The sequence below is a fragment of the Pipistrellus hanaki genome (assembly GCF_964339955.1).
Source record: "Pipistrellus hanaki genome assembly, chromosome: 4".
NCBI lineage: Eukaryota > Metazoa > Chordata > Mammalia > Chiroptera > Vespertilionidae > Pipistrellus > Pipistrellus hanaki.
Genome location: NC_140506.1, coordinates 13,046,362 through 13,060,931, shown reverse-complemented (window position 1 = coordinate 13,060,931; position 14,570 = coordinate 13,046,362). Strand labels below are relative to the sequence as shown.

At 50.4% G+C, this 14,570-nt stretch overlaps 1 protein-coding gene across 6 annotated transcripts in view; it reads right to left on the bottom strand.

Moving 5' to 3' along the window:
* The window catches only part of TRIO (trio Rho guanine nucleotide exchange factor), a 749,917-nt gene that overhangs the window by 589,778 nt on the left and 145,569 nt on the right, over positions 1 to 14,570 (bottom strand). For all 6 annotated transcript variants that reach the window (XM_084881643.1, XM_084881642.1, XM_084881641.1 and 3 more), the window contains exons 11-12: positions 7,309 to 7,500; positions 696 to 865 (exon numbers count right to left, since the gene is read on the bottom strand). In XM_084881643.1, the coding sequence (XP_084737769.1) occupies positions 696 to 865; positions 7,309 to 7,500 (362 nt within the window). The remainder of the gene's footprint in view (positions 1 to 695; positions 866 to 7,308; positions 7,501 to 14,570) is intronic.

The window sequence follows — 14,570 nt, the reverse complement described above, 5'->3', positions numbered from 1 at the left end:
CTCACAGGAACCTAGTGATCTCTAAGGCCATTCCGCAGGTAGCACTCCAGCCATTTCCATCCTAAGCAGACGGAATAGGTGATATCTGTTTACCAGGAACGGTGGCTATGTTAGTCACGAGGGGTTAAACTATAATGCATCAGTGAAGCCTCTATCGAATGTTTGCCTGACTTCACAGAGGAACATCAGGTGAAGATTCAGCACACCGGCCTCTGAGGGGCAGTTGGGAGACTTCATTTCTGGAAACGGTCCTTGCGATGCTCCCAGCCCCAGCTCTGTCCCCGACCTCCTACCAGCAGGGGCCCCTGAGGGGCAGGCGTCACCCGGGCCGGGCCTGCCTGGGCCTCAACTCTGAGAAGGGGACACCCCACCACAGTTTAGAGAGGCAGGTTACCCGGGGCCTGAAGGACACGGTCCTAGGAGGTTTAAGTAAAATTGCAATAATTACTAAGAAAGCGTTAAGAGGGAATATTCATAAAAGCTGAATTCTGGGAAGGTTATTAGTCAATGATGCCATAAGGGGGAGAGAGAAAAGAGAAAGGAAGATGCTACCCTGCATTACACTCGCAGACGCCATTTGTTCTCTACCCCGTCGGACAGAGAATTATGGGCAATTGTTCCCAAAAGCGAGGGGAAGGGGAAACGCTGGCAGGGGTTCAAAGGGCCTGCGCTCCGGCGGGAGGGGGCGGGCCCACCTCAGCTGCTGGATGAGGTCCTCCCCTTCCTTGATCACGTTGACGGTCACTTGCAGGGTCGTCTGCTGCTGCTGGCCGAACCGCTTGATGAGGTCCTGCACGGCCTCCACCGACTCGGCGTACACGTCGTCCAGCAGCTCCTTCTGCAGCTCCTCCAGCCATGTCCACAGCTGGGGGAGACAGGAGCCCGCGTCAGCGCCAGCGGGGGGCCGGAGGGCAGAGGGGCAGCTGGCCCCGGGAAAGGAGGAGGGAGGAGAAGTCCCCCAAACATCCAGCAGCCAGCAGGAAAGAGGCATAAAAACGCAGCACACGACCGCTGTGAGGTGAGAACGTGGACAGGCAGAGAGCCGAAGGGACAATGACAGGGATGGGAAATCGCTCTTTCCACGTCTGCCCAGGCTCACCTGGGTGCAACAGAAATCAGAACGGACCCCCTCCAACACCTGCCACACCTGACGCGTTCCCTCGCGCATCCCGGGTGGCTTTTATTTCACTGTCAGCAAGGGCCCTGCAGTCCGTGCTCATTATCAAACCGCTGCACAGACACGGGTGCTTTGCAGCCCTCAGAAAAGAAGGAAGCGTCGAGCGTGGTGGAATGATGCATCCCCAGGCCTGGCAGGAGATGCGATGTGGCACAGTTAGGTACCACGCCCAGCCAGGCCAAGGTCACGGTCACAGTCCTTCCATGAAGGAGTGAGCACCCCGAAATGCTTTGCAAACGCTCACTGCCACCACCACTGGGTAAGACCTCTGGCTTTGGTCTGGTGGGAGCAGAGCACTCGGCCCGCTCCGGGGAGCCGCTCCGGGTCTCAGGGAGCCGTTCGGTGAGCCGGAAAGGCAGTTAATTAAGCCGAATGGGCCCTGGGCGTGGAGATGGTTTGTGTGAGGAGAAAACGCTCCCTGCTTCCCCAGGGATGTGAGAACCACCTCCAGCACCTTACAGTGCCGGTGACAGCGGCTGCCCAGCCGCACGCGGCCTTGGGGGCTGAAACAGCACAGGTGCACTTGCCGAAGCAAGTGTGTGCATTCGGCTTCCTGTTTCCAAACCTTCCTTTTGGACCGGCTTTGCTGAGGTCTGACATGCAGTGAACGGCACGTGTTTCTCTGAGAAATGCACTCCTGCACCCCACCCCACCCCCCATTTCTGGCCGTCATAGTAACTTCTTGAGGACGGCAGACACTCTGAGGGTCCTTGGTGCAGCAACAAAATGCAGTGGCCTCTTAGGCCCGGAGCCAGCGCTTTGTTAAAGCACCTCTTAAATTCCCGGGCTCCCGACAGAGGGTGCCTTTTTGGCAGCCCTTGGACATCACGCCCTCCCACTCTCGGATAGCAAGAACGGACACTGTCCTAGGATGGACACTGATGGAAAAGGGGACCTTCGTAACTGTTTTTCTTCTGAGAAAAAAAGAAAAACAACAACAAGCCGCTTACTTCACTCCCTTCTTTCAAAGTCTCCACTGTGTTCCACCTGAATCCACATGCTGCTCCAACGCTGCCCCCAACCCCGTCACTGTGGGGGAGCCCGGGGACAGAGGGCCCTGAGCACACAGGACAGTCCCACAGCTGGAGTGGTGGCAGACAGTGGAGGACTCTTAGGGAATGAACGGAGGGACCTAGCGCAGTAAGCTGCTGAGTCTTTAGGAATAGTGCTCCCTCAGCACGTTATGCTCATCCAGGGGAGTTGAATGATTTAAGCAAATGTACATCCAAAAAACAGCGCTCTTCTCTCATGTGATCTAACACTGGTATCGATGAGAAGGAAGGTAAAGGAGCCAACGCTACCCCGAAAACTGACTGCATCACAGGAGGAGGGTCTGGCCAGCACATCAGACCACCCCTGCAGCCACTGCAGCCTCTAGTTATAATGACACTGTGCCTTTAAAAGCTAGCATCTCATAACATTAGTAGAAATGAAATTCGTTGAGCAGACACATAGAAATGCAGGTTTTTAAAAAGCCCACTAGAAGAACATGGCAGTATCAGCAAAGCAACATTAAGACAGCTGGTAGGAGCCTGCAGGTCCCGGATGAGACACACCCTCGCACACAGCTGTCCCAAGTCCCCTCCCCCCATTCAAACAACTGGGTCAGGCCTCCTCGCTGACCCAGTGTGACCCGCCTGGGGGACAGGATGAGCGGCGGGCGGAGGTGTCTGCAGAATTCCTCTTCTCCAGCAAACACTGCCACCGAACACACTACCACTAAGTGCCGTTGAAAGGACAGAACCGGTTGAGCAAGTCTTGCTGCTACACACTGGGAAGAGGAGAGGCGTGCAAACCCCCTCTGGAGACACGCTGTGCTCCCGTCTTTGATCCCCAAGTAATTAAACACACTTCTCGTGAGGGGGAACCTGGGAGAACAGCGAAGAGCATGGGTTCTGAAGCCAGGCTGCTGGAGTTCCAATCCTGACGTGACGTTTCCTACGGTGTGACCGCGGTCCGGTCCTTACCTGGACCCGGGTGTCAGCTTCTTCTTCCGTCAGACGGGCCCAGTAATAACGCCTGCCTCACAGGCCATGGGGAGGGGAGGGAGGGCCATGTACCCGGAGTGAAGAGGTACGTAAATGTTAACCACCACCGTGAGTTTTGTTCTTGCAAGGAGAATCCTTCTAATGATAAGACTCACAATGTTTGAAAAGCTTTCTTTCTCTAGGTATTTTTCAGAAAGTATCCAGGTTCCTACCAATTGTTCAGAATATGTCACAGTCTGGCCAACTTACCAACATCCAACATTTTAAAATCCTTCACACCTAAAAATAGGACGGCGCGAGGACAGCTGCTGGGATGTCTGGGCTTCTGTAGACATTACTTCCCCCGGCTCCCGGGGGACGTGCCCGGCGCGAGGCCTTTTCCTTCCCTCCTGGACCCGCAGCTCCTTCCCTCCACATCCGGGACACCTCAACGCCTGTCCACGGAGGAACGCGCCCGCCCAGGACAGCGCAGCTGTGCAGGAGCCCGCAGGGGCCGTGCTGGGATCAGGCAGGTGAAGAGGGGGAAACCGAGGCAGGAGGGGCGAGGGTGCCTCTAAATCCATGATGTTCAATTGCCCAAAGGTCCTTTCCCCTTTAGAATGTTCCTGTCTGGCCCAACAGAAATATTCTCTTTCAACAAAGTCTCAGAGAGAAGTACCTCTGATGTCAATGTTAGATGAACCGATGCATTCGTAATGCAACAGGATTCAGGCAGAGCCTACTGTTTAAGCTTTGAAAGTGGGACCTCTGCCTTCTAAAATACCCTCTGCACAGAGCAATGAGAAAAGGTCTCCCAGACGCCTGGATTTTTTTATTTTTATTTTATTTTTATTTTTTTTACCAGAAACGGCCTGAATGTGAAGAAAAGGAACCTGTACTTCTGTGCTAGCTGTGAATTTACAATAAAAGACAAACCTCTGCTTGGCAGCAAGAGTTTCCTTCTAACCAAGTTCTCATCGGCATGGACTCTATGAATAAGAGCTGTGCCCACAGCCTGGGCTCCTCAGGCAGCCAGACTCAGGCAACGCTGCCCCCTAGAGGCCCTCTGAGCCGTAGCCAGGCCCACTGCATGGAAGAGAACTTGAACCCAGCCCACAAGAGGCTGCAGGTGTGCACAGGCCTGGGTGAGGGACCAGGACCACAGAGAAGGCTGGGCTAGGGAGACACAGGGAGTTCTGGGGAGAAAACTGATAAAAACTGGATCCTGTGTCTGCCCGAGTCTGACCCGGTTACACCCTCCCCACAAACCGTGCTGGGTGGAGTCTAAAGGAGGGACCTTGCTCTCCCAGGAGAAAACTCCCAAAAAGTTCCTTCTTCACTAATTGGGGAGGGAGACCCCACCAGAAAGGACTCCTAGAGGAACTCATTGGTGGGGTGGGGGTGGGGGGAAATCCCAGGGAAGGACTGAGCTTCCAGCTGATTCTGTGGGTGGCAGAATTGGAACCCCGAGATTTGGGGATTGCTCTAGGGGCAACCACTCTCCAGTGCACAGTCTTACACAGGCTACACACTTGCTCACAACACACCAGCTGTGGGTGGCCTTGAGAAATCCTTTGGAGCTCTCTACCCTCAGTTTTCTCATCTATGAAATGGGCTCATGTTACCATACATGTCTTCCCTAACTGGCAAAGCCAGTTTGAGAGTCAATTACTACAAGCACTTTATAAACAGAAGCTACTGCTCTTGGCATCTACTCCTGTCTCTGACTAAGATGATCATTCGTAAGGGGGTATGGGAAGTACCGAAGCCACAGCTCCCAGCTGCAAGCCAGGAGCAGAAGTAGGTAGTTTCAATGACAGCTGGCAGGTGGAATTTCGGAAGGCACCACTCTGAACTGAAAACAGAACCCAGTTTCAGGGATGAGAGCAGAAACCAAAGGGGAACTGCTCAGCTGTGAGCAGCACAGCACCTTCTTCGGCCCGAAACTGCCAAGGCTCTCCTGGTGCACACGCCCGCTGCCCTGATCGAGGGGCGAGGGCTCAGCGGCCCCTGGCATTCTGGGTCAGCACAGAGCTCAGTGCTTCTGGATAAAAGGTCTCTTAATATGATGAAAAGGGATTTATGAAGGATGCATGGGCTGGGCAAGTCAAAGTCAGTACCATGAAATAATACCAGTGCAAACACGCATAAGAAAAGGAGAGAAGCCAGGAGCCAACTAGGTGAGGATGGGACAAGAGGTCGCTCCCAGTGCTCTGCACCCCGGGGAGCGATGAGAGCCCCCGCTTCCTGTGACCCTCCTCCGACCACAATGCAAGGTCCAGGGAGAGTGAGCACCCGCTGGGCACACAGAAAGACGTCTGCGTGCCTCAGTGGTGGGCATAAAAACAGAGCCAGGCTGGCACGCCAGACAAAAACTTCCCAGGTGACTGGGGGGCTTTCTTTTCGACTCCTGAACAAAGTGAAAGGGTCTCCCAGGCATTACCCAGACAAAGCCCGGTCCCGGTTCAGAGGGTAAGTCTGCAGAAGCAGAACCCAAGGCTCCTTTCCTGAAACCCAGCAAGAAAAGCAGCTGATCCAAATGAGAAGACTTTTCCTGGGGAACCGTGGCTTCTCGGGATCAATGAACAAAACCCCACGGATGGCCCCGAGTCAATCCCAGAGACAAGCCCTGCCAGGACCTCACCGCAACCACCTGGTGGCCTCAAACAACCCACACATTTCCCAACTCCGGACCCCATTCTGAGAGAGAAGCTGGGTGAGTACAAATGGGTGAAGAAAATGGTGCTTTTGCTATATTTGAAAATGGAAACATGTCCCTCCATCATTAAATCTCAGAACATGTGCTAGAAATAGACATCATTATTCCCAGCGACTGACTCTGCTGAGCCTGGCACGGAGGCCAGCTGTGGGTACAGAGGTAAGAGAGACAGTTCTGGTCTTCAAGGCACTAAACATCCACCAAGAGAAACGAACCAACGTCTGAAATGTGTGACACAGAATATGTTTTCCACTGTCATTCCCTGGTGCACAACCTCCTGGGACATTACAGTGGCTCAGGAGACACTCTGGGATGAATGAGCGAGAGAGTGAAGGAATGAGCAGTAGAAAATGCATTGGAAAGGAGAGGACAGGTAACAAAGGGTAATCATGGAAATATTATAATCAGAACTGATGTGAATAAAACACTGCAAATAATACTAAAGGGACTACAGAGATTGAGAGGTGGAAAACAAATGCAGGAGAATAAAAGTTCTCCTAAAATACAATCCAAAGTTGTCTTAGACTAATCAGCAGTTCTGTTAAATACTGTTTTGAAAACATGTTTTGAAAAGGAGGAGCACCAGTCTTCATCTTCTAAGAGAAGGGTAAGCATCTCACGAATTCCTTTTGGAGAGAAAAATAAAGAGGGAGAAAGGGTGGGGAATGTTCCCAAACCCAAGTTTAAGGGTGAAATTGACGCCTCCATCAACCACTTTCCACATGCAAAGTGGAAAATACACCTGCCGTCTCCGTGGAAATACTGCCCCTTCTCTCTCCCCAGAAACAAGTAGTATTCTGTGTTCTGTCCTCTGGGGGTGAGAGAGTAAAGAGCTCAGAGATCTCCGCACACAGGACTGGAATGCCTGGTCTGGGACAAGAGTTACAGGCACCAACCTTTCCCCAGGTGCGATTCTTAAAAAGATTGCGGATTGCAGAGCTAATACTGAACTGACATCACCAAAGCCGAGATGGCCTTAATTAATTAACGCTGCTGTCTGGTACAGTCAGTGTTCCGGAAAGCTCACTTTTATTAGTATCTGAGAATGGCCACACAGTCAGATAAAAATCAGAAGGCAACTGTGACTTGAGCCACATGACAGGCTGACACAGAAGGGAAACCCAGCAGCTCTGACCACAATGTGTGGGCCGTCTCTTTATGCAAAAACAGGTGCACGCCTGTCTCTCTCCAACTTAAAGGGCCTCCTTCAGCTCCGCTCACCTCCTCATCCACACCTCTCCCCAGACGCCCACCCCTCCCGGGCCAGCCCAGCAAAGGCTGCGTGCGCCTGTGCTGCCAGGAAGGCCTGCCGGCAGCCCGTGGGTCCCGTCCACGCTGGCCGCTCAGCGGGAGGGAGCTGGCTGCCATCGCCACGCCAGCTCTGGTCCGCACTCTCATGTCACAGACCCCGCAGTCCCGGGCCCCCGCCCCCTCCCGGGTCTCACCTCTTTCACGTGCGTGTGAAAGGACACTGACATGTCCAGTAGGATCTTCCGCTGCTCGACGCGCCGCACAAAGTCCTGGATCCGGTCTTCCAGCTGATGGGCGGCCTGATAAATCTCTTCGGGGTCACATTCCCCCGTCTGCGCCAGCTGCTCTGCGGCCTCTAGCAGCTTGTCCGCGTTGGTGTACGTGTTCTGCACGGGAGAACAGCCGGAGAAACACACGGTGAGCAACACACACTGGCCAGGCCGGGGGCCACGGCGCTGCAGTCAGCCTGCGCCGCTCCCGATCATTTCCGCGAATCACACAGAAACACGACGGATGGAAAAGCTGACTTCGGTTACTGCACCCCTATCAGCGGCCCCATCCAGTCCTGTCTTAGTCAGTCAACCTCGAACCTCAAGACCGGCCCTTCCGTGTCCGGCGGCAGCGAGAGGTATCTGCAGGCCATCGCCGGCCGTCTCCTGACTCACGCTGTGACAGGGCAGAGTTCCAGTTTTGTGCCTTTCGCTATGATCATTCCAAGCGCAAGGGACAGGTTCATTCCACAAAAAACGTAAGTGCGCCACTGCCCCTTTTCACGTGTTTCTACTTTGCTGGCACATTTTCTCAGAAAAAGGAAGTAGTAACTATCATGGCTACAAGAGAGCCAGCGTTAAAAAGAGTTGGAAGTTAAGGGGGAAAACAGGTGTCTACTCTGAAAGTTACCCCCGCGTTGATTCTTGCTGAAGCAGAGGTTGCAGATGTGTTCCTCAAACAAGCAGGTAGGCCAGGGCCTGAGACCGTTAACTATCGGGGAGAGGGGACTGGGAGAGGACGGGGCAGGTGCAGGGCTTTCGAGAAGTACTGGGAACCTTGCGTCTCCCTTTGAAAAATGGGTTCAGCCCTAGCTGGTTTGGCTCAGTGGATAGAACATCGGCCTTCGGACTGAAGGGTCCCGGGTTTGATTCCAGTCAAGGGCACATGCCTGGGTTGCAGACTCAATACCCAGTAGGGGGCATGCAGGAGGCAGCAGATCAATGATTCTCTCTCATCATGGATGTTTCTATTATCTCTCCCTCTCCCTTTCTCTCTGAAATCAATAAAAATAAAAACATTTTTTTTAAAAGAGAAAGAAAAATGGGTTGAGCCCTTCACCCTTCTCCTCCAATATTTTAGTTCTACAGCCGAGCAAGGTCAGGACTCATCAGTGAGGGTGGGCAGTGCCCCGAGTATGGGGAGGGTGTCCCTGTGGGAGTCCAAGCCTGATGGGGGCAAGGGCACCCCTTCACCCAGCTGCTTATGGCCAGGGGCACTAATCTACCGAGGATAATGAGAGACAGGTACCTCACTGAGGGGAATGGAGTCACAAACATGGGAAAGGGGGAAGCTGAGCTAACTGCACGGCACTGGAGGAGAACTGGAGGAACCACTGTGAGCCAGGAGGAGAGACGGCAGGGTCCTGGGTGCAGTGGGCACAGTACCCTGAGACATGTTACAGGGCCAAAGCATGGAAAACCTCAAGAACAATGCGGGCAGGACACAGAAGCTGGCCTGAGGAGGTTCCGCTGCCAGTCAGGCCATAAGGGTGAGCAGTAACGTAGCCGATGTGATGCACTGGATGCGAGGCAGCCGAGTCCACGCTGACAGAAATAAAACTGGACGAGGACCAGGCGTCTATAGAATGTCAGAGCGCCTCCCACAGCGTGCATACTAACGACCCAGGGGGAAAGACTCGCTGCCCAGAGGAGAAGGCAGGAGACGCACACCGCAACCCAGGGGTCAGAGTGAACCAGGGCACCGGACAAGTTAGAATCATGTGCCCCGGCAGGTGGGACCCAGCTGCCCTCCCTGATGCCCCGACGAAGACACAGTAAACAGAATCTAAACAGAATCTAAACATCGGACAAACCCACGGTGAGGTGCATTCTCCAAACAACGGCCTGAAACCTTCCAACGGGTCAGGTTGCAAGGTCAAGGGAGAATGAAGACCCTCCAGGCCCGAGGACCTCAGAGATGTGACAACGGAAGGTCTACACTGACCCCCTTGGCTGTGAAAGCCTCGTGGGCTCGAGGGCTGGGAGGCCACCAGGCATCAGTGTTAGCATTCTGACTTTGGAGGTGGAATAGCAGTTGTCCACCAGAATTTAAGTTAAGAAGCACAAAGTAAGTTCTTTATGCTGCACTTCCTGCAAGGTGAAAAATGTAAAGCAGGTGTAACACACAGCATGACCGTGTGAGGTGGCCTCCAGGGGGGCAATGACTCACACGTACAGAGCACGTGCCCCGGTGTGCCGGGTGGGGTGGAGGTGGACAGTCATCCCTGTGTGGCAGCATGGGGATGCGGTGCCAACAGTCTACAGGGATGTCCGTCTGCTCTTCTTATCACATCCCCGTGTCGCGTATTGTGCATCAGAAACGAGTGCTCCCCTTGCACGGGCTGTCCCATCCCAACCACAGCCTTTTACGGGTAAGGAAACTGAGGCCCGGAGGGAGCCAATGGGCTCACGGAGGAGGCAGGCAACTGGTGAAATTGGGACTCGAGCCCAGGCATATCTCACCCTGATGCTGTTCAACACCTGGGCTCCTCCATGCGGAGCCCCGTTCATGCACCGCTGCAAGGCCGGGTCCACGGTCACCTCCTCCCCCGTCCACCTGAGAAACCGTCTTCAGGGGTCTTTCCATTCCAATACTATCTGAAGTCTCATACAATACTCTGTCCTGTTAACAAAGGACCTCTCAGAGCTCTTTCTAAATAAAAGATGGAAGAGATACTGAAGAATCCCTTAAAAGCAACTAATTATGGCCAGACTTGGAGAAGGCCTGTGTACATTTTACATGTTCTTTGCAATCAAATTGTTTGACATAATGTGAAAGCAGTCAGTTCCCAAGCTAAGTGCAGAACTTTTAAGAGGACTGCTATATATTGAGTTCTATATAAACCCAGTGTGACATAGACGCTGAATTATAATAATTCCTACATAAAGCAGAAACAGTGAAACTGCCCACTTCAAAAGACCTCTGTAACAACAGAAGCATGTTTTATAAACGCCCATCCTATGTCCTGTGCAAGTCTTCCTGGCCCTCCACATACCCGTGGCGCAGTCTGGCAGCCTGCCAAGCAGGCCATAGGTGCCAACTTCGGTGCACTTAGTCTGCGCCCACAACAGCCCTGTGATGTGGGCATCATTTTATTCCCAATTCACAAGTGAGGAAACTGAGGCACAGAGAGGAGAAGTAACTCACCCACGTCAATTAGCAGAGCTAGGATTGTTCAAACAACAACTGCCTAGGCCAGGGCTCATCTTACAAAAGAAAATGTAGTCCCTTCCAGTTAGGCTTACAGAGGAGGGGTGTCAGGAAAGAAAGCCCATTTCAGAGTCTGAAGATCCTAGACGTCTCTCCTACCTGCCAACCTGCCGCTGGGGGCATCTCTCCAGGCCCAGCTCCTCGGCTCCTCATCTGAGGGACTAGCAATCACTGCGGGGGAGGACTAAGGAGATAAGGGCCAGGCCAGCGTGGGGGCCCAAAAGGCTTCCTCTTTTCTTAAGAAATAAAATAATTGCATAATTGCTACGAGTCAGGAAACAGGGCTTTTCAAAGGCAGACCAGAACTTCCTCTCTACCATCCTTGGGAGCTAACGTCCCAAAGAATCTGGTGGAAAAAATGGGTTTTCCTGATCTTAGAAAAAAAAAAAATAGGACAGGAGAAAACCATGAGCATTTCAAGGACTGACTTTAGGCTCTGCTAAAAAATGTGGAGGAGTTCTGTATGTCTGTCTGCTGACTGCAGAGCACCCTCCTGGCAAAAGCTAAGTGAGCTCAGGACTGGCCTGGGAGTTAGAGTATCTGCCAGGGAGTTAGAGCATGGACCTGGGAGTTAGAGCATGGACCTGGGAGTTAGAGCATTAGCTAGGGAGTTAAAAGCATGGACCTGGGAGTTAGAGCAGGGACCAGGGAGATAGAGCATCAGCCAGGGAGTAAAGAGCATGGACCTGAGAGTCAGAGCAGGTCCCAGGGAGTTAGAGCACAGACCAGGGAGTTAGAGCACAGACCAAGCAGTGAGAGCATCACCTACTTATCTTCTGGAAATATAGAGTGGAAGGTAAGGTTCCTGCCTTCTAAATCCCAGTTCTTTCTCCTGGAAGACAAGCTAATTCATGGGGCATATAAAATGCTGCTGACAGAAGTGGCTTCATGGAGAATGACTTCCTGACAGGTTATGTCTTTGGAAGGTAACCTGAATCCCAAGGAATAAGCAAACCAGACAGGACGGCGATGGGAAGATGCTATGCCAGCGATGTACCAATCAATCGTTTTAGAGAAATCTGTGATCCCAATATCAGCGTCTCCCTTGAGCCAGAGTTTCCTGGGTGTTCCTGGCTTTTGTGTTTGGAGCTTGTTCCATCCAAAAGGGAACATCAATGTAGACAACTATTTAGAAGACGGCTGTCAGAGAGCATCTTCCTTTCCGCCAGTCATCTGCAAAAGCCTCACGGGGAAAGCATTCTAAATCTCTTTCTTAAAGCTCCTGCTTGAAAACTCAACATGGCTGCGTAGGCAACACACACACACTCTATCAACTCATTCGCAAAAGCTCATTCAATAGGATATAGCTACTCACAATCACTGTACCAAACAAAGAAGGCCTGGACCTTCAGATTCGTGCAGAGGCCTGGGCTCTGCAAAGCTGTCTGCAAAAATGAGGCCAGTGCTTCCCGCTGTGGTGACAGTTGCCTTGGAAACAAAGCCCGAAGCCAGACCTGCAGGGAAGGCATGTGCCTTGCAGAAGTGCTGGCTGCAAGGCTCTCCACCCAGCAACGAGGAGGTTCCTCTCAGGTTCCTCCTTCCCAGAACATTCGAATTGTTCTAAATAAGCCTATATTTAGTACATCTTAAAGGAATTCAACCATGCAACTTCCACCACTTCCTTTCTGAACCTGCTATGTTAATTCATTGTGCCACAACTCACTATTTTGAAGAAGCTAACTAGATTATTCACTAAATCAATTACTCATTCAAGGTCTCTACACTAAAAACAATTTAGAATTTTTTACCAAGGGTCCTTCAACACACATCTCCAGGAAACAAGCTAACCAACTTCAAACTTAACTCTGAGAGGACCTTTCTTCTCCCTAAACCCAAAATTTGCTTTACCTTTTGAATATGCTTCAAAACATGAAATAAGCTCCTCATTAAGCCCTAAAGTACCTGTTTCCATATTTAAGATGCCTCCAATGGCCATACTGCCAAAAAACACACACGCCCATAAATCCAAAATATGAACTTATCCCATCCATTACAATTTGCTTTGACAGAAAGCAGTCAGATATATCGAGGGCAGGGAAGGAAAGCTGGGGAAGGTAGTAACCCACATCAGTGGGCCTAATTCTCACTGTGCTAAAGCAAGACATGTCATTTTGTTGTTTGGGATGAGCTACGGAGCTGTCAATGAAGGAAACTACCAACACAAGGGTAATGATACTCAATACTGAGGCCACTGTCTGTCTAAAGCTCCTGCACACGGGCTTAATAAAGCCATGATCTTAATGGAGCCCCTCACAGCCAAGATCTCTCCTGGCTTACAATGCTGTCCTCCTCTCTCTGACCCCACCCCATCTTTATGAAACAAGGTGGAAGGGCTAGAGTGAAGTCAACCCTTACTTTCCCAGGTCTTATGGCCCTCTCCCCACTTACTATGCTTGTGACTAGTTCCCATCGTGGAGGGCATTCACCTCAGAGGCCCGATGGTGTACTCTGAGGCACAGCCAACTCCTAGAACCAGCCGGAAGTAGTTCCAGGGGTGCTCTCTGTGATGTACCAGGTCTGCACACCCACTGCTATAGAGTGACTATTATTCCATTCCTTATACTTACTCTGGGTTTTTCTTGTTATTCTATTTCCAGTTATTTTAGTTGTTGTGGTTAGAAAACTTATCTGAGATTTTTCTTGTTTCTTGAGGTAAGGTTGTAATGCTATGAACTTCCCTCTCGGGACTGCTTTCACTGTGTCCCACAGATTTTGGTTGTTTTGTGTTCATTTTCATTGTTTCCAGATAATTTCTGATTTCTCCCTTGATCTCATTGGTAAAGCATTCATTATTTAATAACATGCTATTTAGCCTCCGGGTGTTTGAATGTTTTAAGTTTTATTGTGGTTGATTTCTAGTTTCATGCCCTTGTGATCTAAGAAGATGCTTGATATGATTTCAATCTTCTTGAATTTGTTAAGACTTATTTTATGTTCCAACATGTGATCTATCTTTGAGAATGTTCCAGGTGCACTTGAGAAGAATGTGTATTCTGTAGCTTTGGGATGAAATGTTGTATAAATGTAATTAAATCCATCAAGATCTAGTGTGTCATTTAAGGTCACTGTTTACTTGTTGCTTTTTCTGGAAGATCTATCCAGTGAAGTCAGCGGGGTGTTAAAGTCATCTATTATGACTGTATTGTCATTGATCTCTTTCTTAAAGTGCACCAAAAATTTTTATACACACACACACACACACACACACACACACACACACACACACACGGGTGCTCCTATATTGAGTGCATATAAATTCATGTTTCTTGTTGGATCAATCCCTTTAGTATTATGTAGTGACCTTATTGGTCTCTTTGTTATAGCCTTTGTTTTAAAGTCTATTATGTCAGAAAAAAGTATTGCAATACCAGCTTTTTTGTTTGTTTGTTTCCATTTGCATAGAATACTTTTTCTATCTCTTACAGACAGCATATATACCAGTATTTGTTGTGTTTTCTTATCCATTCAGCTACCCTATGTCTTTTGATTGGAGCATTTAATCCATTTATATTTAAAGTTATTATTGATAGATGCTTACTTATTGCCACTTTTTCTTTATGCCTATGTTCCTCTCTCTATTTCTTCTTCTTAAAGCAGTCCTTTTTAGCATTCCTTGTAATGCTGGTCTGGTAGTATTGAACTCCTTATGCCTTCTTTTATCTGGAAAGCTCTTAATTTTGCCTTAAATTTTAAATGATAGCCTTGCTGGGTAGAACAGTCTTGGTTGCAGGTTCTTGCTTTTTATTACTTTGAATACTTCATGCCAATCCCCTTTGGCCTGAAGTGTTTCTGTTGAGAAATCTGTGACAGCCTATGGGAGCTTCCTTGAGGGTAACTGTCTCTCTCTTGTTGCCCTTCAGATTCTCTCTCTGTCTTAAACCTTGGCTCTGATAGACTTTTAAAGGTCTACATTGATCAATGACAATCACTGCATGTCTATTGTGTGCTGGATTGCTGATGATGATGGCAGAGGAAA